Raw genomic sequence first — 22,462 nt, 5'->3', positions numbered from 1 at the left:
AATGTAATGGTATGAAAAAATTATAAATTCAAAAAACTTTTATTTCTGGGTCGTAGGAGGTTATATATTTACGGCGTAATTTTTTATCAGATCAACAGAGAACACATCACAGTTTTGATGTTAGTATATTAATACAAATATAAATATGTGTATATATTACATGAGTTTTAAAGTTTTATTATTTTTATTCCTGAAATCCACCCTTCTACTGAGATCAGAATAATTCTGATTTTTAAAAGCTCATCTTACAAAAAAATCCCAATCTTAAAAAAAATAAAATAAAATTAACAACACAAAATCACAATTTGATCCAGATCAAAACCAAGTTTGGATTTTGAGATCTTATCCGATTCCAGAACCCCCTTTTTTCTTTTGAACAATCCATTTTCAAGATTTGAACCAATACGATAACTGAAATCGGATCAGGTTACTTTTGAACAACTGGGTGCAGGGACCATTAGAAAAGTGTGGGAGAGAGATACGGCCATTCCAAGAGTCACGGTGAGAAGACTGCACCAGCATAGCGAGTGGAGGTGACGTCAGTCTTTTAGTTTAGCACTTTCCACATGCAAAATAGCAGATTAATATTTTTTTTAAATGGAAACAATATTCTATAGTATTCAAGTAATGTGATTCTTATATTATTTTTGACTGCAGATTTTTTTAATTTTTTTGTTTTTAAATAGACAATGGACACAAAAATGTATACTATTAAACAAAAGTGTAATGGATAAAATACATTATTGAATCATTTTTAAAAGCTCTCTCTCTGTTTGACTCTGTATGTATATTCACGTATCCCAGACACATGACTAAAATTTGTATGTTATTTTTTATCATACAATAAAAAATGTATTGTTGTCTATGTACTGTGACACTTCTGAATCTTGCATTATAATAACTAAAGTGATTACTGTACCTTATAGTAAACTTACTGAGTCCTTTCAACAAAGACACCAAATGTTCTGAATTTTGCCATCACTTGACTGAATTGTCAATAGCATACACACATACTACTCTGCAGTATTTGCTAGTATGCTATTCCAAATTCAGCCCTTGTGTATGTCAGCTTAATGAGGCACAGGTGAAAACAACAAGCTGATTGAGGAATAGATTTGATTGGTCAACTTGTATTAGCGAGTGATTCAAAAGTGAGTACAAATAGCATAGTATGTGTCAATAAGCTTGTCAATGTTTATAGTCAAGAGTCTTTTAGTAACTGTTTTATTTTTTGAGGGGGTGCTCTGTTGAGTAGTACAACAAACTCACCATGCCTTGGACAAAGGGCATCTTACTTTTCACGATGTCTGTGACCATGTTGACGTCTTTAAGGGCTAGTCCTGTGTCCTTTTCTGAAACTGGTACTGCTTACAGCACAGTCTCTGAAAACACTGTCCAGTTTGGCAAACTTTTAATTGGTGCTCAAGGTGTAGTATCTGATAAAGAAATGGAAATATCTGGGCTGAGGTCAGCAGAACAGTCTGATGAATACCGGTCAAATGAAGAAGGTAATTTGAGATCTAATTTAAAATGGACCTACTTTTAATTACAACTTAACTTGAATTATTTTTTTAAGAGCGGTTCCAGCTTGCTAAAGCTAAGCTGCGACGTCTGGGTCCCTTTGTGCACTGTGGAAGTGATTCAATGACCTTGCGCATTCCAGGACAAATAAGGATGCCACACTTTCTGGTTGATCGAGGTAAGTTGTTTTGGAGGTGTTCTTTTTTTTTTTTTTTTTTTTTTTTTTAATTCAAAAAATAAATAAAATAAATTATAACGTTTCTTTATCAGGAGTTGAGTCCCCAGTGCCTTTGTCTGAGATGCCAGCCAGCTGTGGTTTCTCCCTGATGCGGGCACGCAGAGATGTTTCTCTTGATGCTCCATACCAGGGCTGTCATGTCAGACAACAGGTTAGTCTGCATGCTAAAGATGACAAGTGAAAAGTGGGCCATGCATGAATCGTTTTTATCTTTTTTTTTTTTTTTATCCCCAAATCTCCTAACAGGGTGGACGTTATGTTCTGCCACTCTTTATAATGGGGTCTCCAGTGCAAATGTCTTGCCCTGTGAGTCCTCCCCTCCCTAAAGTGTCCTGCCTCCCTTCTGGCATGATTATCTCACTTGCCGTCAGAGCAGATAATGTTAAAGTTCAAGGCAAGTCACTTAATTCTTTGAGTTTAATCTAAGAGGTGAGAGCTTTGTTTTATTTATTTTTCTCTTTCCTCTTAGTTGATGGATCATGGCAGCCTCTGCTTCTAGCATATTCTAAATGTTCATTCACATTGGAGATTGTTGATGGTTCACTGGTTATCACTGCGCCATTCACAGGAAGCTGTTGGGAAATGAAGGTACGGATAACAGAGTGCCCTTGTCTGATTCAACTATGTATGCTAGTTGATGGTTCATGTCTTCCTCAGGATAATGATATGCAGCTACTTTTGATGTACGGTGACCGGGAAGTGACTCTTTCTTGTCCTGTGACACAACCAACTCTGGCCCCAACAACCATTTATCCGGTCCAGGACCCAACTGACAGTCAACAAATGTTTTACCCTTTCCCAAATGGAAAACCTTGGGGGTATCCTCCATATTTTCATGGTCGCCCTGGTGTAAGACCTGTACCTCCCACTGTGCCACCTACAATGAAGACTACTACTCTTCAAGACCCTAACCAACAAATGTTCAATCAAATGGATCGCATGTCAATGTTTCATCCATATTACTTTAATTCTAGAGGTTCCCCTGCAGCACCACAACTTCAAAAGCCCAGGTACCCGATGTATCATCCCCATCAGTACCACTTCGAGAGACCAGTTGAAGCAACAACTACACCTTCCACGACCACTGCTGCCCAGTTTGATCAGTTCGCAGCACCTCAGCGTCAACCGTTCAGGTACCCAATGCCCCATCCCCATCATCCCCATCATCCCCATCATCCCCATCATCCCCATCATCCCCATCATCCCCATCTTTATGGCCCTCAATCTTTTGTGCCTCCTGGTGTTCAATACCCATTCATGCCCCAGCATCTTCGGGATCCAGTCTTTTCTCCTGCTCGGTCACAATCTATCTCCTGGTCTCGCCAACAATGAATGAGAGGAGTAATTGAAGTTGTTCCAAAGTGGAAACTGATACTGGAAGAGAGACTTTATTTTCCCCTTTCCAGGGTCATAATCCTAATAAAACTTCATGACACTAATTGTGTTTTTGTTCCCTTCCTTAAACTAGTTTACAAGGTTTTTTTTATTGCAAATTTACAAGTGCTTAAACCCAGCATGATAGAAATTAAGACCTAATTTTTCAAATCTTAAATGTAGTATAAAGCCTCTACTTGTGCAACAGAAGCTCAATTAAGTACAAACATTAAGTAGGTCACTGAAATATTAAGAAGTGTCTAGATCCAATCTCAGATGGAGACATAGTAAGGTGAAGTTCTTTCCATTACTTGGACCTACAAAGAAAGGGACTCTTTGAAATGGTTTGTTCAATGTGGAAGCCAAACGACTCAGAAGCAGAGAGAATAAATGTCTGGGAGAGGAATAGTTGGAGGAGAGAAGTAATTGGATCAGGACAAAGTAGAGATGAGGAAGAATGTGTGCTTGACTGCATCTTTGCTTTCCCCCTTACACCCTTTCTTTGTATGGTCAAGTAATGGAAAGAACTTCATCACCTTACTATGCCTCCATCTGAGATTGGATCCAGCTATTCTTAATATTTCAGTGATCCTCTACTTAGTTTAATTTGTTTCAATATTTCAGTAATTGAGCTGTTGTTGCTCAAGTAGAGGCTTTATACTACATTTATGATTTGGAACATTAGGTCTTAGGCTGCGTCCCAGACCGCGTACTTAGCAGTAGGTGAGCGAATAAGTATGTCCAAAACCTTAATATCCATAAAAGAGTAGGTGAGAATTACCTGAGTGACGTACTAATTCTCGTGAGTTTTGGACTTGTGTATACTAATAGTGCGTCCGAATATTCGTTCTATATAGTATGAGAAAACCGCATGTGAAAGTAGTATGTCCGAAACCTCAGTAAAAGAGTAGGTGAGAAGCTCCTGGATGGCTTACTGCTTCTGCCCAGATTCTGAAGAGCTCGTAGATCGATACTTTTCTATCCCAGGAGGCCACGGGAGAACATATGTCATTATCAAACATCGCAGAGATCAGCGACGCTGGGTTTTTTAAATGTGAGTAAACAGGGTCCCTTGTTAAAATTGCGTGTTGAACTTCTGTAGAGTGAACTGTTGAAGGTGTGAACTGTTGAAGGTGTGAAGACGTTAGACAGTGTATAAAGTATAGTTGTGCTTTTGCTGTATAACTAACAGGGGAGCTCCAGTAAGCACACGTACGTCAATACTCAAACCATATCTTAAAGACGTTTATTTTAAATGTCTATTAACATATGACAGGAAAACCGTCGATGAGCATATCACAACATGAAATAGACATCTTAGTGAGTGATGCAGGGGAGCGCGGGGCACAACCTAACACATTTTGGTTTTGGCTCAATTAGCACAAAAATAATTAAGTTAGATCAATCTTATTTTATTATTATTATGATTTTTTTTTTTTTTTACTAAAGCAACATATTCAACTCTGCTACAAATGAACACTTAAAGTTTTTTTTCTAGGACCTACCATTTTTGTTGCACTGAAATTAACAGAAGTGCAAATGTTACAACTTACCCCATATGCGGGGTTAATTGTAACACAATTCAGTACTATTTTATCTGTATAGTTTGATTTTGTTTGTACATCTGTATAGATATCCATACATCCATCCCTCATCTAATCATCCTTCTATTATGGATCATTATCATGGATGGAGATATATGAAAGGGCTGCACAGTTTTGCAATAAATAAATAAAATCATCAAATATTGTAATTGCTATTGAATTATATTTGTGTGTGTAAATTATTATTATTATTAATAACAGTAGCCTAATAATAATAAAAACAAGCTCAAAATCACATTTTAAAGGGTTTATTGCATGAAAAACAGGCTTTTAATAAATAAACATGTGATCAATGTGTTAAAACATAGTTAACAAATGTGAAAAAAATCATACTTTGACATTTAAATTCCAACATTGTTTTAAATTCCAACATTGTTTGTGAAAGTCCAACAAAGTTAAATGTGGCAAAATAAATATATAAATAAATACTCAAACCTGTATTTCAGGTTCAAGGAAAACCTGAAATAAAAATAAAAGTATAATTTTGTTACTTGTAATACAGATACATGCTGTTAACACATTGTCTGTTTTCTATTATGTTTTGTGGGAATAATTTTTGTAGGATTCTGAAATTTCTGCAGACTGGTATATCATCATCACTGAGGATGAGGAGCCCAGAGCTGAATCCTGGAAATGGTGCCATGGATGAGACCCTCCATCACTCCAGAGCACCAGTGTGTTTTCAGCATGTTATAAATAATATCCATAATGTGAGCGCAGTAACCTGGTTCCCTAAGGATTCAACCCCAATCCCAATGAAGACAAGAACGTTCATTTTCTGGTTGTCATACAGTCATAACTATCATTAAGTTAGTGAGTCCATGCTAACGTGCTAACGTACAAACCTAAATATAGCTTACTGTTCTCACGTAATGTACAGTGTAGGTCAAAAACACCCGATGGCTCAAAAACAGCCATCTGCGATCGTGACAACCATAACATGAGCCTTCTCCCACTTGCATTGTGGTCTGTAAACCCTCGCTTCCAAATTATTCATGTTACGTACCATATTTATTTGAAAATCTTTTACATATCCCTCCATAAGTCCCACTTGAATGCTCCTCAACAAGAGGTGGTCCTTCTGTGTCCAAAATGTATCAAAAACATGTACTTGAAGTATTGGTAAATGCTTGTTAGCAATTGTAAAAAACTGTAAACGATGTAACCATTTACCACCTGGCACCATTTTTGCTCGACGGCTTTTGGAAATGGCTTGGCTCCTCGCTTTTGGATTTTTGGACTGCCTCTTCTCCAGAAACCTGTCACTTCCCTTGGCTCTAACTCAACACAATCCTTAACCATAACTACCTGAGCATTCAGGCAATTGATGGCTTTTCAAAAACTCTACCCGTGACACATCACTCAAGCTGGAATGAGGAAAGAGTTGACAATAGGTTTTCCAAAGACTTGCTTTTACCTCTTTGGCCCAACTTTAGCATAAATGATGGCTCTGGGGAAGGAAGTGGACTTCAGCAGAGCCTTGAGGTTATGATGCCCTCTAGTGGTCCACTGGAGATGGACATGTTCGTTCCAGACAGAGTCGAGAAAAAAGATTTTGAGGTGGAAGAGTTAGGTGCTCCACATTCCCCTCCAATTCCACTAAAACTTACCCAGTATATTGATGATGATGATAATGATGGTGAAGATGATGTCATTTTAGCAAACAATAGCAGTGCCCCTGATGAAGCCACGTCCACAGTGGTTGTTCAGTTGACTACACACACCCACATTAATAATGACAGAATAAACAAAGACCACCCTTTGTTGACAACCATCAAACCAATTACAGAGAAAAACACTACTGAAAACTCTCCAGTCAATATGTATTTAGAGACATTTAATAAAAATGTAGAGATGAACAAAAAAGAAAACTGGAAGACTTCTCAACATACAAAGTATATTGCATTCAGACAGATTTTAAGTTCCATCACAAAGCCTGAAACATCAGGACACAATGGCACGCTTATGACGCAGTCTGGCTCCATCCAAGGGTCCTTTGAGAATCTCATGGTGGGAGAGTAACGTTATGTCACCAGCCATATACTGTAGAGCAGGGACGTCCAAGTTGTAACATCTGGCAAAGGTGGATACTGAAGTGTCTGTGATTGAGCCCCTGGCTTCTTTGACTCCAGAGACCATTAGGAAAGTGTGGGAGAGAGACACGGTCATCCCAAGAGTCACTGTGGAAGATGACTACACCATAGCGAGTGAAGATGACGTCACTAGTCTTTGAACTACTAAGAAGTTTAGCACTTTAGCACTTTCCACATGCAAAATAATGTTTTTAAATAGACAATGGACACAATAATCTATACTATTTAAGTCATGTGATTCTTATATTCTCATTGACTGGAGTTTAATGGATAAAATACATAAATGTATAATTAGTCATTTTTAAAAACTCTCTCTCTGTTTGTCTGTGTATATTATTACTGTGTCCCATACATACAACTTAAATGTGGTTAATGTTCTGTGCTGCCTCTGAATCCTGTTTTTATAAACTGCATTATAATAAATAAAGGGATTATTGTACCTTATTGAAACTTATTGTGTCCAATCAACAAGGACACCAGCCCCCGGTTTCACAGAAAAGGCTTAAGCCAAGTCCCAGACTAAAATGCAAAGTTTGAGCTGTTTTAAAGGGTTAGTTCACCCAAAAATGAAAATTCTGTCAGTAATTACTCACCCTCATGTTGTTCCAACCCCGTAAGACCTTCGTTCATCTTCGGAACACAAATTAAGATATTTTTGATTAAATCTGAGAGCTGATCACTCCTCCATAGGCTTCTAAGTGATTGAAACTTGCTGGCCCAGAAAAGTTATTAAAGAGATCGTTAATATAGTCCAAGTGACTACAGTGGCTCAATCTTAAGTTTATCAAGCGACGAGAATACTTTTTGTGCGCAAAAACAAACAAAAATAACGACTTTATTCCACTATTCATTTCCTTATCTCTGGGCCTCGAGTTAGTTTACGTAGTGTTTTTGCGCTGCGCGTCTGTGTTACACGTCACCACATAGGCTCACTATTGGTCGACGCTTGTCATGTGTGTGATGCGTGGTGACGTGCAACACAGACGCGCTACGCTTAAACACTACGAGGCCCAGAGAGAAGGATATGTCTGTTTTTTTAGAAAAAGCTACCACTGAATAAACTTATATTATCTGGTTTTTCATCATCGAAGCAACCAGAGCGTGTGCATGCACGGCAAGATACGCAGTACTCGTTCCCTCTTCTAGAGAGAACTGAGGTTACGTTAGTAACCGAGTACGTTCTCTTACGAGAGGTCTCTCGTACTGCGTAAGATATCTTACGCTAGGGGACCCAATGCAAAACGCCGTGCATGCTGAGATCTGACACCAAAGACCCAAAGGCGAAAGCCCGGGGTACATATAGTGCACAATCACTCAGGGAACTCACAGGGAGTCCGGGAAGAGGGAGGGGCGAAGCCGCACTCTTCCACATATGGCAGCGTCGCTGAGACGCGAATTTCATCATACAGACAGGGCGGGGTGCGATCTGAACTGATGGGGGAATGTGGGTCTTACACAGTTTGCCCAGGCACATCTCGTGCTGTTACTTTTTACTGTCGAACATTGAGCTGTGCTCAGTAGACGCAGCATTCTGAGCTGATCGCATCAGGTCAGATAATACTGGTAAACTTAGACCGACAGCAGCCTGGCCTTCAGGGCGGGAACCTCTAGGTTATAAAACCTTATAAATGTAGACGGGGAGGCCCAGCCTGCCGCCATACAAATATCTTGCAAGGCAATCCCACTTGACCAGGCCCACGAAGAGGCCATGCCTCTCGTGGAGTGCGCTCTGACACCCAATGGGCACTGCATGCCCTTGGAGGCGTATGCCAGCGCTATAGCATCAACTATCCATCTGGATAGGCTCTGTTTCGACGCGGCTAGTCCCTTAGAACGTCCGCTAAACGAAACAAAGAGCTGCTCCGTCTGTCTGAAAACAGACGAGCGAGACACATAAGCTCGTAATGCCCTGACTGGGCAAAGGAGGCTCGCGTCTCTTTCCTCATCAGGGACCGGTAGGGCTGACAGGGAGATAACCTGCGCCCTAAACGGTGTGTTGAGGGATTTTGAGGTGCTTAGGTTTGAGTATAACTTTTGAGTCATTAGGCCCAAACTCCATGCACGCCGCGCTCACAGAGAGCGCGTGTAGATCCCCTATGCGCTTCACTGAAGCGAGAGCCAGCAAAAACACCGTCTTGAAAGACAGGTGTTTCAAATCGATTGACTGTAAAGGCTCAAATGGCGCACCTTTCATGGCTTCCAGAACCGTAGAAAGGTCCCATACGGGGACTGAGGGAGGTCTGGGAGGATTCAGTCTCTTAGCCCCTCTAAGGAAGCGGATGACTAAATCGTTCCTTCCTATTGACTGACCAAGCGTTGTTTCTGAGAACGCTGCTATAGCCGCCACATAAACTTTGAGCGTGGAGGGGGCCCTGCCCTCATCCAACAGCTCTTGTAGGAAGGAAAGCACCTCCGTCACACCACAGTCTGTGGGTGACACACCACGGGCTGTGCACCAGCCCAAAAACACTGACCATTTCGAGGAATAGAGTCGTCTCGTAGACGGAGCTCTAGCCTGCGTGATCGTGTTTAATACTCCTTTAGGGAGTCCAACATGTACCCGTTGATGGCCCAGACATGAAGGGACCATAGTTCCGGGTGAGGATGCCAGATCGAACGTGGGCCTGTGAGAGGAGGTCTCTCCTCACTGGTACTGGCCACGGGGCAGTACTTGCTAACTGCATCACGACTGGGAACCAAGGTTGGTTTTTCCAGAACGGTGCCACCAGCAGTACTGAGCATCCTTCTTCCCTGATCCGTTCTATCACCTGAGGCAGGAGAGAGACGGGGGGAAAAGCATAGAGCGGGCGGCGGGGCCACACATGGGCCAGCGCGCTCTTGCTCTTGGAGAAAAATTCCTGACAGTGAGCGTTTTCTTGAGACGCAAACAGGTCTACTTCCGCTCTGCCGAATTTCTTCCACAGCAGTTGGACTGTCTGTGGGTGTAGAGACCACTCGCCTGCCGGAACATTGTTCCTGGACAGTCTGTCCGGTCCTATATTCAGGAGCCCTGGCACGTGCGCTGCTCTGAGCGAGCGCAGGTTGCACTGGGCCCATACCAGGAGGCGTTCTGCCAGCCTGTACAGGTTCTTGGACCTGAGGCCGCCCTGGCGATTTATGTAGGACACCACAGACATGTTGTCCGAACGGACCAAGACGTGGCGTCCTTTTATTTGGGGACAAAAACGCGTCAGCGCGTTGTCTACTGCCAGCATTTCGAGGCAGTTTATGTGCAGGAGCTTCTCCCGTTCCGACCACTGGCCGAAGAACGGTCTGCCCTCGAGCAGCGCTCCCCATCCCGAGGTGGACGCGTCCGTGGACACCACTTTCACCCTCGAGGAAGTCCCCAGGCTTACACCTGATTGGTACCAGTCGTTCGCTCTCCAAGGTTTCAGAGCTGTGACGCACTTCTGATCGACCCTGAGGCGAAGCGAACCGGATGCCCACGCTCTGCGTGGGACTTGCGCTTTCAGCCAAAACTGCAGCGGGCGCATGTGGAGCAGGCCCAGCTGGAGCACTGACGATGCTGAGGCCATGAGACCTAGCATCTTCTGAAATTTCTTGAGAGGGACAGACGCGCCGCAGCGAAACGAGTTCGCTGTGCGTTGAATGTCTACCGCGCGCTGTGGTGATAGTCGCGCTACCATGGACAGCGAGTCCAATTCTGTGCCCAGGAAAGATATCTTCTGACTGGGTGACAGAGAGCTCTTCGCCCAATTGACACTGAGACCCAAATCCTCAAGGTGATCGAGTAAAATAGTCATGTGTTCTATGAGCACTGCGCGAGATTGCGCTAGAATCAGCCAATCGTCCAAATAGTTCAGATCTCGTATGCCTCTCATTCTGAGGGGTGCGAGCGCCGCATCCATGCACTTCGTAAATGTACGGGGTGCCAGGGACAAACCGAACGGCAGGACTGTGTACTGATATGCCTGGCCCTCGAAGGCGAATCTCAAATATCGCCTGTGACGTGACGCTATCTGTATTTGAAAATACGCGTCTTTCAGATCTATTGACACAAACCAATCTCCTTGGCGAATCTGCACAAGGATTTGTCTGGTCGTGAGCATCCTGAACTGTCGCTTCACAAGCACTTTGTTCAGTTGCCTTAGATCTAGTATGGGTCTGAGACCCCCATCTTTTTTCGGTACCAGGAAGTATCTGCTGTATAGCCCTCCTTCGCTCTGAACTTGAGAGAGAGGCTCTATGGCCCCTTTGCTCAATAGTTTCGCCACTTCGGCTCGAAGTAAATGTGCTACTTCTGCTTTTACCGTGGTCTCGACGCGCGCCACATAGCGGCGAGGGCGTCGGCGAAACTGCAGCGAATAGCCTCTTTTTATAATGTTCAGCACCCACTTCGAAACCCCGGGCAGCTTTGCCCATGCGTCTGCATGGATAGCTAGGGGTTGAATACGAAGCGCGCTCCGCTCGCTCAGCGATGGAGAAGCTTCGGCGTGCTGCAACACAAGCATCGCGCTCGTGACATTTGAGGCATGGGGCGCGCTGATAACAGCGGGCAGATTGCCCGCGCTCGACTCCTCTGCGGTGGTCAACCGCGAGGGGGAGGGCTGGGCGGTTCCCGTGGGAACTGTCATGTCTATGTGTGGATGTGGGCGCGGGACAGCGGGCACATTTATCACACCGAAAGCACCGAGTGCACGTTGGTTTCGTTTTTACAGAAACCGTGAGACATGCATAACGCGGTGTTAGTGGGCACTGGGTAGTGGGCACATTCACCATGTTTGAAGCGCAACCGATCTGAGTCGGTTTTATGTGCGCGAGCCCTGTGTGACAGGCTGTGCTTGTGTGTAGGGATGGGCACTGGGCAGTGGGCATTCTTACTACACATGAAACACCATCGGCCGTGGCCGGGACACCAGAAAATACACACTTTTGGGGATTTATCTGGGTAGCCGTGAAAACGGCATTTGTGTGCAGGCAAGCGGGTGACAGAACCGACTTGTTGGCTGCAGAAAACACTGGAACAGTCACATTTGCTGGAACTGGACGAGCGAATAGCTTTGGTGTGAGTCTGGCCGCAGCGGGACTTAAACACCGTCGTTTTCCTAGCTGTGCTAGGACGACTTCGGGGCCTCGGGCTTCACCGTAATCCTAGGTCGCGGGCCACGTACGGCGGGGCGGCGACCGGATGAGCGGGAGCGCGGTCTCGCGCTTCGGGCCTGGTGGCGCTGTGAAGTGGAGGCAGTGGACGGTGGCTGTGGCTGTGAGCTCTGAGCAGACGGTTTCGCACGGCCTGCTGCAGAGCTGGAGCGCTTCGGGAGGAAGTGCTTCATAGCCTGTGACGCTTTTTGTACCTCTGCGAATCTCTCCGCGAAATCCTTGACGGAGGATCCAAAGAGGCCTGTGGCGGAAAGCGGGGCGTCGAGGAACGCGGTGCGGTCAGACTCGGCCATTTCCGAGAGCGTCAGCCAAAGATGTCTCTCAGTCACGGTGAGAGAGGCCATATTCCGTCCAATGGCTTGCGCTGCAGACTTAGTAGCACGGAGAGCGAGGTCCGTGGCACTCCTTAAGTCCGGCACGCAGATCGCGTCAGGTCCTTCCTCATCCAGCTTACGGAGGAGATCGGCCTGGAAGATCTGAAGCGTTGCCATGGTGTGCAGCGCTGACGCAGCTTGCCCGGCGGCGGAGAAAGCGCGGCGGAGCAGGCTTGACGTCGTGCGGCAAGCTTTAGAGGGTAGGGCCGACTTAGCACGCCGTCCAGCGGAGGGCGGGCATAAGTGGGCCGCTATCGCCTCTTCGACCGGCGGCAGCGAAAGGTATCCTTTGTTCTTGGCATCGTCAACAGCGGAGAATGCCAAAGAAACAGCAGGACGCACTCTAGCCGAATAGGGGGCGTTCCAGGACTTGGCGACTTCTTCGTGTAACTCAGGAAGAAAAGGCGCAGGTCTGGACGCAGGCGAAGCGCGCTCCCCAGGCAGGAAAAATCCATCCAGCCGGTTGTGAGCGGGCTGCTCAGGCGAAGACCACTCGAGGCCGAGGCTCGCCGCGGCCTGTGCGAGTACTCGAATGAGCTCCGTCTCGATGGACGCTCTCTTGCCTGACGACGTGCGGGCAGGGGGCGTGGGGTCCTCAGAGCCCGCCCAATCCTCACTGCCTGACGCCAGGATAGAGCAGGAATCATCCTCTCCCAGCAGGGCTTCCTCATCCACGATGTCAACGGAAGCGGCGGCAGACGGCGGCCGCTGTCCGTCAGGAAGCGAGGCTGACGAAGCCGGGGAAGCAAGCGGCCGAACCGGCGAGCTTTGGCGGCTGAGGGAGGCTTCCGGGGCCCGCTGGGCACGGCGCTTTTTACGGCGCGACGCCGCGGCGGGCGGGGGAGCAGTCTCGGTGAAGAAGGCTAGGCGAGTCCTCAGAGTCGCCATTGCCATCAGCTCGCAGTGAGGGCAGCCGCCGTCAGCGAGCGCGATAACTGCATGTTCCTCACCCAGGCAGGAAACGCAAACCACGTGGCGGTCCCCGTCGCTGAGTGTGGCTCTGCACGAGCCGCAGGAAGGCATCTTTAAAAAGACGCTAGCTCTTTTAGAATGTGTGTCGCGGCGGCGACACACACACACAAATAGAGTACAGTGTAATCAGAAAGGATATAAGCGCCGGAAAGCGCAGCAGGAAGGCAGGAAGGCGGCGCGGCCAGCGACTTCAGTGACTCGTCCCGCTGAAGGTGCTCTCTCTCAGACGGCGCGGCTTCTTCTCCAGCTCCAGCGATGCGTGTGCTTCGCTTGAAGGATGAAAAATCAGATAATAGCTGCCTGCGAGCGGTATTTATAGGCCTAGACCACGCCCATTTCGGCGGGACGTGACGTAGCGGGCGCGAAGTGCCCTGATTGGATCTGGCGTCACGCCAGGCCTCGCTCGATAGGCTGCTGCAGTTGCCGCAGAGCAGCCAATAGGCGCGCGAGCTGCCTCGCCTATGTCTGCATGCTGCCGCAACGCGTTTTGCATTATTACAAAATTAAGGATAATTTTTGGCTTCAATATCTCGCGGAAAAAGGATTTTCCCCTAGCGTAAGATATCTTACGCAGTACGAGAGACCTCTCGTAAGAGAACAACATTTTTGAAAATGTTTTGGACAGTGAGAGATAGAGTAAGGTGAAAGAAAAATAAAGAATAGAGTAACAATACTTACTTGAAGACAGTGAAGCTTTACAAGAAAGAAATTGAGATAGAGAGAGAGAGAGAGAGAGAGAGAGAGAGAGAGAGAGAGAGAAATAGAAATAGAGAGAGTGTGTGAGGAGAGAGGCAGTAAGAGGAGTATAGGAGTGGCTCTTAAAAGAGCCGTTGGTTTTCTTATGACGAGATACAGGTAGCGGTAACAGGGAAAACAAAATTAGATCAAAAAGGAAAACAAAAACATAGTTAATTCTCTTGCAGCAAGGCTTCCTGGATTTGTCATTATAGATGCAGAACTGTAACAAAATAAAGAAGATAACTGTGATTCTGTTATTGCACAATGGATATTCAGCATGTAAACGGCATTTATGAACAGAAGCAGTGTGTCGTGATATATGAGGTGGTGAATGCATCATTAATATGCTAAATATGAATACATTTTCATGACCTCTAAAATAATTTGTGATTTGTGCTCTTGATGCACCTGTTATTAGTCATGTGTATGGTTACCGTAGTAAAACCATTGTTAATTGTTTTAAAGACTGCCACTGTTGTACCCCAATAGGTAAAACTTTTGCACATTCTCTTCTGACAGATTTATTAACAACAATTACAGAACATAACACAATCCATTTGAACTTTAACGATCATTCAAAATAAAATTTCCAAAACTAGCTAAATTCTAGTAAATATTACATGTTACATGCTACTTTTCAAAAGTTTGGGGTTGGTAAGATGTTGAAAGAAGTCTAATCTGCTTACCAAGGCTGCATTTATTAGATCAAAAATACAGTAAATCTTTGTTAAAACAAATATTGTGAAATATTATTGCAATTTAAAACAATATGTTAAAATGTAATTTGTTCCTGTGATCAAAGCTGAGTTTTCAGCATCATAATTATTGGGACAGCATTTACATGAAATATACATATTTGTGTAACAATGTAAAAGCCTTTACTGTCACGTTTAATCAATTTAATGCATACTTTCTGAATAAAATAAATTCGTGCTAAATAAATAAAATTACTGGTTTAAAAAAAACACCCTAGGATCGACATTTTTAATGTGTGGATAGATCCTTTAGAATAGATAGGCCTACAACATCAGTATCGATATTTCAGGATCGAAATCCGCGCATATAAGTTATCATCATCATCATCATCATCAACAAGCAGCGGGGTTTATCTAAAGTTACTTCCCATCGCCCATAACAACTTTTTATAAACGTAATATAACCTAATATGCAGTCACTGCAGCTTTCTGTGATTAATTAATTAGCCAATTAATATCAATTTCTATTAACGTTATTGACGTTTATTAACGTTATTCTATTACCATAGATTAAAAAGCTCCACAGTCCACACACACAAATATAACGTTAGGCTGCTACAGCAACGTTCGATTTTCTTAAATTACAGAACCATAATAAAAAATATGGCTTTGACCGACCTGAACGACGCGGGAATTTTGGAGAATGCAATATATCGCTTCTCTATTTGGTCCGTGGGGAGTTGTTGGCATTAAGGAAATAATCGCCCCCTACTGATACTCAACCTTCATTCATGCGTGTCATTTTCACGCCTTGAGGAGGCAAAGCGTGACATTGACACGCATCCGCTAGTGGACCAGCGTGTGTATTACACGCTTCAGCGTGATACCGGGTTGGTATATTCACGTATCCCAGACACATGACAAAAATTTGTATGTTATTTTTTATCATACAATAAAATTTGTATTGTTGTCTATGTAATGTGACACTTCTGAATCTTGCATTATAATAACTAAAGTGATTATTGTATCTTATTGTAACTTATTGAGTCCTATCAGCAAACACACCAAATGTTCTGAATTTTGGCATCACTTGACTGAATTTTCAATTGCATACACACATACTACTCTGCAGTATTTGCTAGTATGCTATTCCAAATTCAGCCCTTGTGTATGCCAGCTTAATGAGGCACAGGTGAAAACAACAAGCTGATTGAGGAATAGATTTGATTGGTCAACCTGTATTAGTGAGCGATTCAAAAGTGGGTACAAATAGCATAGTATGTGTAATAAGCTTGTCAATGTTTATAGTCAAGAGTCTTTTAGTAACTGTTTTATTTTTTGAGGGGGTGCTCTGTTGAGTAGTACAACAAACTCACCATGCTTTGGACAAAGGGCATCTTACTTTTCACGATGTCTGTGACCATGTTGACGTCTTTAAGGGCTAGTCCTGAGTCCTTTTCTCAAACTGCTTACAGAGCAGTCTCTGAAAACACTGTCCATTTTGGCAAACTTTTAATTGGTGCTCAAGCTGTAGTATCTGATAAAGAAATGAAAATGTCTGGGCTGAGGTCAGCAGAACAGTCTGATGAATACCGGTCAAATGAAGAAGGTAATTTGAGATCTAATTTAAAGTGGACCTACTTTTAAATGCAACTTAACTTGAATTATTTTTTTAAGAGAGGTTCCAGCTTGCTAAAGCTAAGCTGCAACGTCTGGGTCCCTTTGTGCACTGTGGAAGTGATTCAATGACCTTGCGCATTCCAGGACAAATAAGGATGCCACACTTTCTGGTTGATCGAGGTAAGTTGTTTTGGAGGTTTTGTGTTATTTTATTTTTATTTATTTTTTTTAATCATATTTTTTTTTTATCAGGAGTTGAGTCACCAGTGCCTTTGTCTGAGATGCCAGCCAGCTGTGGTTTCTCACTGAAGCGGGCACGCAGAGATGTTTCTCTTGATGCTCCATACCAGGGCTGTCATGTCAGACAACAGGTTAGTCTGCATGCTAAAGATGACAAGTGCACTGTAGCTCTGCTCCAAACAAGTGAAAAGTGGGCCATGCATGAATGGTTTTTCTTATTTTTTTCATCCCCAAATCTCCTAACAGGGTGGACGTTATGTTCTGCCACTCTTTATAATGGGGTCTCCAGTGCAAATGTCTTGCCCTGTGAGTCCTCCCCTCCCTAAAGTGTCCTGCCTCCCTTCAGGCATGATTATCTCACTTGCCGTCAGAGCAGATAATGTTAAAGTTCAAGGCAAGTCACTTAATTCTTTGAGTTTAATCTAAGAGGTGAGAGCTTTGTTTTATTTATTTCTCTTTCCTCTTAGTTGATGGATCATGGCAGCCTCTGCTTCTAGCATATTCTAAATGTTCATTCACATTGGAGATTGTTGATGGTTCACTGGTTATCACTGCGCCATTCACAGGAAGCTGTTGGGAAATGAAGGTACGAATAACAGAGTGCCCTTGTCTGATTCAACTATGTATGCTAGTTGATGGTTCGTGTCTTCCTCAGGATAATGATATGCAGCTACTTTTGATGTACGGTGACCGGGAAGTGACTCTTTCTTGTCCTGTGACACAACCAACTCTGGCCCCAACAACCATTTATCCGGTCCAGGACCCAACTGACAGTCAACAAATGTTTTACCCTTTCCCAAATGGAAAACCTTGGGGGTATCCTCCATATTTTCATGGTCGCCCTGGTGTAAGACCTGTACCTCCCACTGTGCCACCTACAATGAAGACTACTACTCTTCAAGACCCTAACCAACAAATGTTCCATCAAATGGATCGCATGTCAATGTTTCATCCATATTACTTTAATTCTAGAGGTTCCCCTGCAGCACCACAACTTCAAAAGCCCAGGTACCCGATGTATCATCCCCATCAGTACCACTTCGAGAGACCAGTTGAAGCAACAACTACACCTTCCACGACCACTGCTGCCCAATTTGATCGGTTTGCAGCACCTCAGCGTCAACCGTTCAGGTACCCGATCCATCATCCCCATCATCCCCATCATCCCCATCATCCCCATCATCCCCATCATCCCCAGTTTTATGGCCCTCAATCTTTTGTGCCTCCTGGTGTTCAATACCCATTCATGCCCCAGCATCCTCGGGATCCAGTCTTTTCTCCTGCTCGGTCACAATCTATCTACTGGTCTCGCAAACCATGAATGAGATGAGTAATTGAAGTTATTCCAAAGTGGCAATTGATACTGGAAGAGACTCTGACTTTAGTTTTTCTCCCTTTTTAGGGTTAAAAGCCTAATAAAATTTCATGACACTAATTGTGTTTTTGTTCCCTTTCTTAAACTGGTTTACAAGGTTTTTTTATTGCAAATTTACAAGTGCTTAAACCCAGCATGATAGAAATTAAGACCTAATGTTTCAAATCTTAAATGTAGTATAAAGCCTCTAGTTGTGCAACAGCAGCTCAATTACTGAAATATTACAAATATTGAAATATTAAGAAATGGCTGGATCCAGTCTCAGATGGAGACATAGTAAGGTGAAGTTCTTTCCATTACTTGGACATACAAAGAAAGGGACTCTGACTTGGTTTTGTTCAATGTGGAAGCCAAACAACTCAGAAGCAGAGAGACTAAATGTCTGGGAGAGGAATAGTTGGAGGAGAGAAGTAATTGGACCAGGACAAAGAGATGAGGAAGAATGTGTGCTTGACTGCATCTTTGCTTTCCCCCTTACACCCTTTCTTTGTATGTCCAAGTAATGAAAAGGACTTCAACACCTTACTATGCCTCCATCTGAGATTGGATCCAGCTATTCTTAATATTTCAGTGATCCTCTACTTAGTTTAATTTGTTTCAATATTTCAGTAATTGAGCTGTTGTTGCACAAGTAGAGGCTTTATACTACATTTAAGATTTGGAACATTAGGTCTTAGGCTGCGTCCGAAACCGCATGCTTAGCATTAGGCGAGCAAATAAGTCTGTCCGAATCCTTAGTATCCATAAAAGAGTAGGCGAGAGTTACCAGGGTGACGTACTAATTCTCACAAGATTCGGACTTGCAAATACTAAGTGCGTCCGAATAGTCATACTGTATAGTAGGAGAAAACAGTACGTGAAAGTAGTATGTCCGAAACCTCAGTACTCATAAAAGAGTAAGCAAGAAGTTCCTGGATGGTTTACTGCTTCTGCCCAGATTCTGAAAAGCTCGTAGATCGATACTTTTCTATCCCACGGCAAAACATACGTCATTATCAAACATCGCAGAGATCAGCGACGCAGGTCTTTTTAAATGTGAGTTAACACGGTTCCTTGTTAAAATTGCATGTGTTGAACTACTGTAGAGTGAACTGTGTAAGGTATAAAGATGTTAGTGTGTGTATATAGTATAGTTGTGATTTTGCTGTATAACTAAAAGGGGAGCTCCAGTAAGCACACGTACGTCTCTAAATTGGATTTACAGAAACAATATCTTAAAGACGCTTATTTTAAATGTCTATTAACATCTGACAGGAAAACTGTCGATTAGTATCGCAGATGAGCTTATCACAACATGAAATAGACATCTTAGTGAGTGATGTAGGGGAGCGCGGGGCACAACCCAACACGTTTTGGTTCAATTATTAAAATTTTTTTTTTTTTTTTTTTTTTTACTCAAGCAACATACTCATCTCTGCAACAAATGAACACTTATAGTGCTTTCACACTTGCCTCATTCAGTTCGACCTAGAGTTCGTTTTCCCCATTGGTGCGGTTCGTTTGGGCAGGTGTGAATGCGGCAATCGCACTCGGGTGCGCACCACGAGGTGGTCTCGGTACGCTTTCAAACAAACTCTGGAGCGGTTCGTTTGTGGTGAGAACGTGATCCGACCTCGAACAGAAACAACTGCCAAAGAACTGCGCATTTTTGGACTAAACCAGTTGCCGTAGTCAGCTGCGCTGTTATTATGGGATGAGGAGAAATGTTTGACAGTTTGCACTTTAAGCATGGCAGCTTGCGAACAAACTTGGAGTTGTGAGGAGGTGCAGAGCCTGATAGACATTTGGTCTGATGACCATATGTCCCAACTGTCAACTATTTTAAAGAGAGAAAGGGCACAACATTACCTGATGGATCGTTGGTCATTTTTTTGGATGAGGAGCATGTCACTGTTTAGCAACATTAATCCACGCCTCCTCCTGAAGTGACTTGCGATGCGCCTTCGCCGCGTGCAGTGCATTAACACGTTATTTTCGAGCCGCATATCCTCACTTCATTCTCAAATATTATTGTTTGTCTAAAGTGGTGTAGACAAACTATATAATAAAATACGACCAGGGATACAATCAGCCAACGCACTCCATAACAGCGGCGTGTTGTCTGGCCAACGAGTGATGTGGATGCTGTCACGTGACTGCATTTTGGTTTGTTTTATCAACTCATAAACTGATTCGGACTAGAGCAATCAGTGTGGTGTGAGGAAACAAAACGCCTGAAAAATCCTACAATGTATCATATTTCGCCCTTGGTCCGGACCAAATTAACCGAACTACAGATGTGAAAGCACCCATAAAGTTATTTTCTAGGACCTACCATTTTCGTACAGTTGCACTGAAAGTAACAGAAGAGCAAATGTTACAACTTACCCCATATGCGGAGTTAATTGTAACACATAATTCGGTACTATTTTATCTGTATAGTTTGATATTGTTTGTACATCTGTATAGATAGATATCCCTACATCCATCCCTCATCCAATCATCCTTCTATTATGGATCAATATCATGGATAGAGATATATGAAAGGGCTGCACAGTTTTGCAATAAATTAATCAATTAAACCTGAAATAAAAATAAAAAGTAAGATAATTTTGTTACTTGTAATACAGAAATCAAATGACATTGTGCTGTTAACACCATGTCTGTTTTTTATTATATTTTGTGCATTTTTGTAGGATTCTGAAATTTCTGCAGACTGGTATATCATCATCACTGAGGATGAGGAGCCCAGAGCTGAATCCTGGAAATGGTGCCATGGATGAGACCCTCCATCACTCCAGAACACCAGTGTGTTTTCAGCATGTTATATATAATATCCTTAATGTGAGCACAGTAACCTGGTTCCCTAAGGATTCAACCCCAATCCCAATAAAGACGAAAACGTAAATTTTCTGGTTGTCATACAGTCATAAGTATCATTAAGTTAGTGAGTCCATGCTAACGTACAAACCTAAATATAACTTACTGTTCTCACATAATGTACAGTGTAGGTCAAAAACACCCGATGGCTCAAAAACAGCCATCTGCGATCGTGACAACCATAACATGAGCCTTTTCCCACTTGCATTGTGATCTGTAAACCCTCGCTTCCAAATGAATCATGTTACGTACCATATTTATTTGAAAATCTTTTACATATCCCTCCATAAGTCCCACTTGAATGCTCCTCAACAAGAGGTGGTCCTTCTGTGTCCAAAATGTATCAAAAACATCTTGGGACAAAGTACTTGAAGTATTGGTAAACGCTTGTTAGCAATTGTAAAAAACTGTAAACGATGTAACCATTTACCTCCTGGCACCATTTTTGCTCGACGGCCTTTGGAAATGGCTTGGCTCCTCGCTTTTGGATTTTTGGATTGCCTCTTCTCCAGAAACCTGTCACTTCCCTTGGCTCTAACTCAACACAATCCTTAAACCATAATAACCTGAGCATTCAGGCAATTGATGGCTTTTCAAAAACTCTACCCATGACACATCACTCAAGCTGGAATGAGGAAAGAGTTGACAATGGATTGTCCAAAGACTTGCTTTTACCTCTTTGGCTCAACTTTAGCATAAATGATGGCTCTGGCGAAGGAAGTGGACTTCAGCAGAGCCTTGAGGTTATGATGCCCTCTAGTGGTCCACTGGAGATGGACATGTTCATTCCAGACAGAGTCGAGAAACAAGATTTTGAGGTGGAAGAGTTAGGTGCTCCACATTCCCCTCCAAATCCACTAAAACTAACCCAGTATATTGATGATGGTGAAGATGAAGATATCATTTTAGCAAACAATAGCAGTGCCCCTGATGAAGCCACATCCACAGTGGTTGTTCAGTTGACTACACACACCCACATTAATAATGACAGAATAAACAAAGACCACCCTTTGTTGACAGACATCAAACCAATTACAGAGAAAAACACTACTGAAAACTCTCCAGTCAATATGTATTTAGAGACATTTAATAAAAATGTAGAGGTGAACAACAAAGAAAACTGCAAGACTTCTCAACATACAAAGTATATTGCATTCAGACAGATTTTAAGTTCCATCACAAAGCCTGAAACATCAGGACACAATGGCACGCTTATGACGCAGTCTGGCTCCATCCAAGGGTCCTTTGAGAATCTCATGGTGGGAGAGGAACGTTATGTCACCAGCCATCTGAGTGCAGCCACACCTCCATTAAAGACTGGTGAGTATTTTCTTCTGTTTCTTCTGTTGTTGTTTTTTCACTGCAATGTCAGTACTGAATAAAATAAAATTAGCAAGAATGTAAGCAAATCAAGGAAAGAAACAGTGATTATTTGTATGAATTTTAGGTATGGAGAGTCATGAAGGGACTACCTCTGATTTACCTGTGGGGTCATCATCCACAACTACATCTGTTATGCAGGCAAAAAACAAAGCCACAAACTCAAAAAACAAAGGTAGTCATAAATATTGCCATTTTCACTAAAACTGTAGACAACTTTTACATGCTTTTATTAGAGTAAAACAACTTGTTGAGTGT

The 22,462-nt window shown here is 43.2% G+C and overlaps 1 protein-coding gene and 1 long non-coding RNA gene across 2 annotated transcripts; both read left to right on the top strand.

Annotated features, from left to right (window-relative positions):
* The first annotated feature begins 1,854 nt into the window (after nucleotides 1-1,854).
* Nucleotides 1,855-2,725, top strand: LOC309487450. Its single transcript, XR_014201855.1, has 4 exons — nucleotides 1,855-1,910; nucleotides 2,006-2,153; nucleotides 2,229-2,347; nucleotides 2,417-2,725. It is a non-coding gene; the product is annotated as an uncharacterized lncRNA (long non-coding RNA).
* A 13,318-nt stretch (nucleotides 2,726-16,043) lies between these two features.
* LOC309488228 (uncharacterized protein) lies at nucleotides 16,044-18,079 on the top strand. Its single transcript, XM_082156326.1, has 6 exons — nucleotides 16,044-16,339; nucleotides 16,408-16,530; nucleotides 16,603-16,721; nucleotides 16,837-16,984; nucleotides 17,058-17,176; nucleotides 17,246-18,079. The coding sequence occupies exons 1-6, from the start codon at nucleotides 16,108-16,110 to the stop codon at nucleotides 17,909-17,911; spliced, it is 1,407 nt and encodes a 468-aa protein (XP_082012452.1). The 5' UTR covers nucleotides 16,044-16,107; the 3' UTR covers nucleotides 17,912-18,079.
* Nucleotides 18,080-22,462: the final 4,383 nt, after the last annotated feature.

The sequence above is a fragment of the Leuciscus leuciscus genome (genome assembly GCF_965113295.1).
Source record: "Leuciscus leuciscus genome assembly, chromosome: 23".
NCBI classification, from domain to species: Eukaryota; Metazoa; Chordata; class Actinopteri; order Cypriniformes; family Leuciscidae; genus Leuciscus; species Leuciscus leuciscus.
Note: the sequence above shows the minus strand (reverse complement) of the source record. Positions and strands in the feature narration are given on the sequence as shown.

What these genes read in the sequence shown, in the direction of transcription:
- LOC309488228 (XM_082156326.1), top strand. Translation starts at nt 16,108, where the DNA reads ATGCTTTGGACAAAGGGCATCTTACTTTTCACGATGTCTGTGACCATG. An exon ending in ATACCGGTCAAATGAAGAAG is followed by an intron (nt 16,340 to 16,407) that starts GTAATTTGAGAT and finishes TATTTTTTTAAG; the next exon opens with AGAGGTTCCAGCTTGCTAAA. An exon ending in GCTGTCATGTCAGACAACAG is followed by an intron (nt 16,722 to 16,836) that starts GTTAGTCTGCAT and finishes ATCTCCTAACAG; the next exon opens with GGTGGACGTTATGTTCTGCC.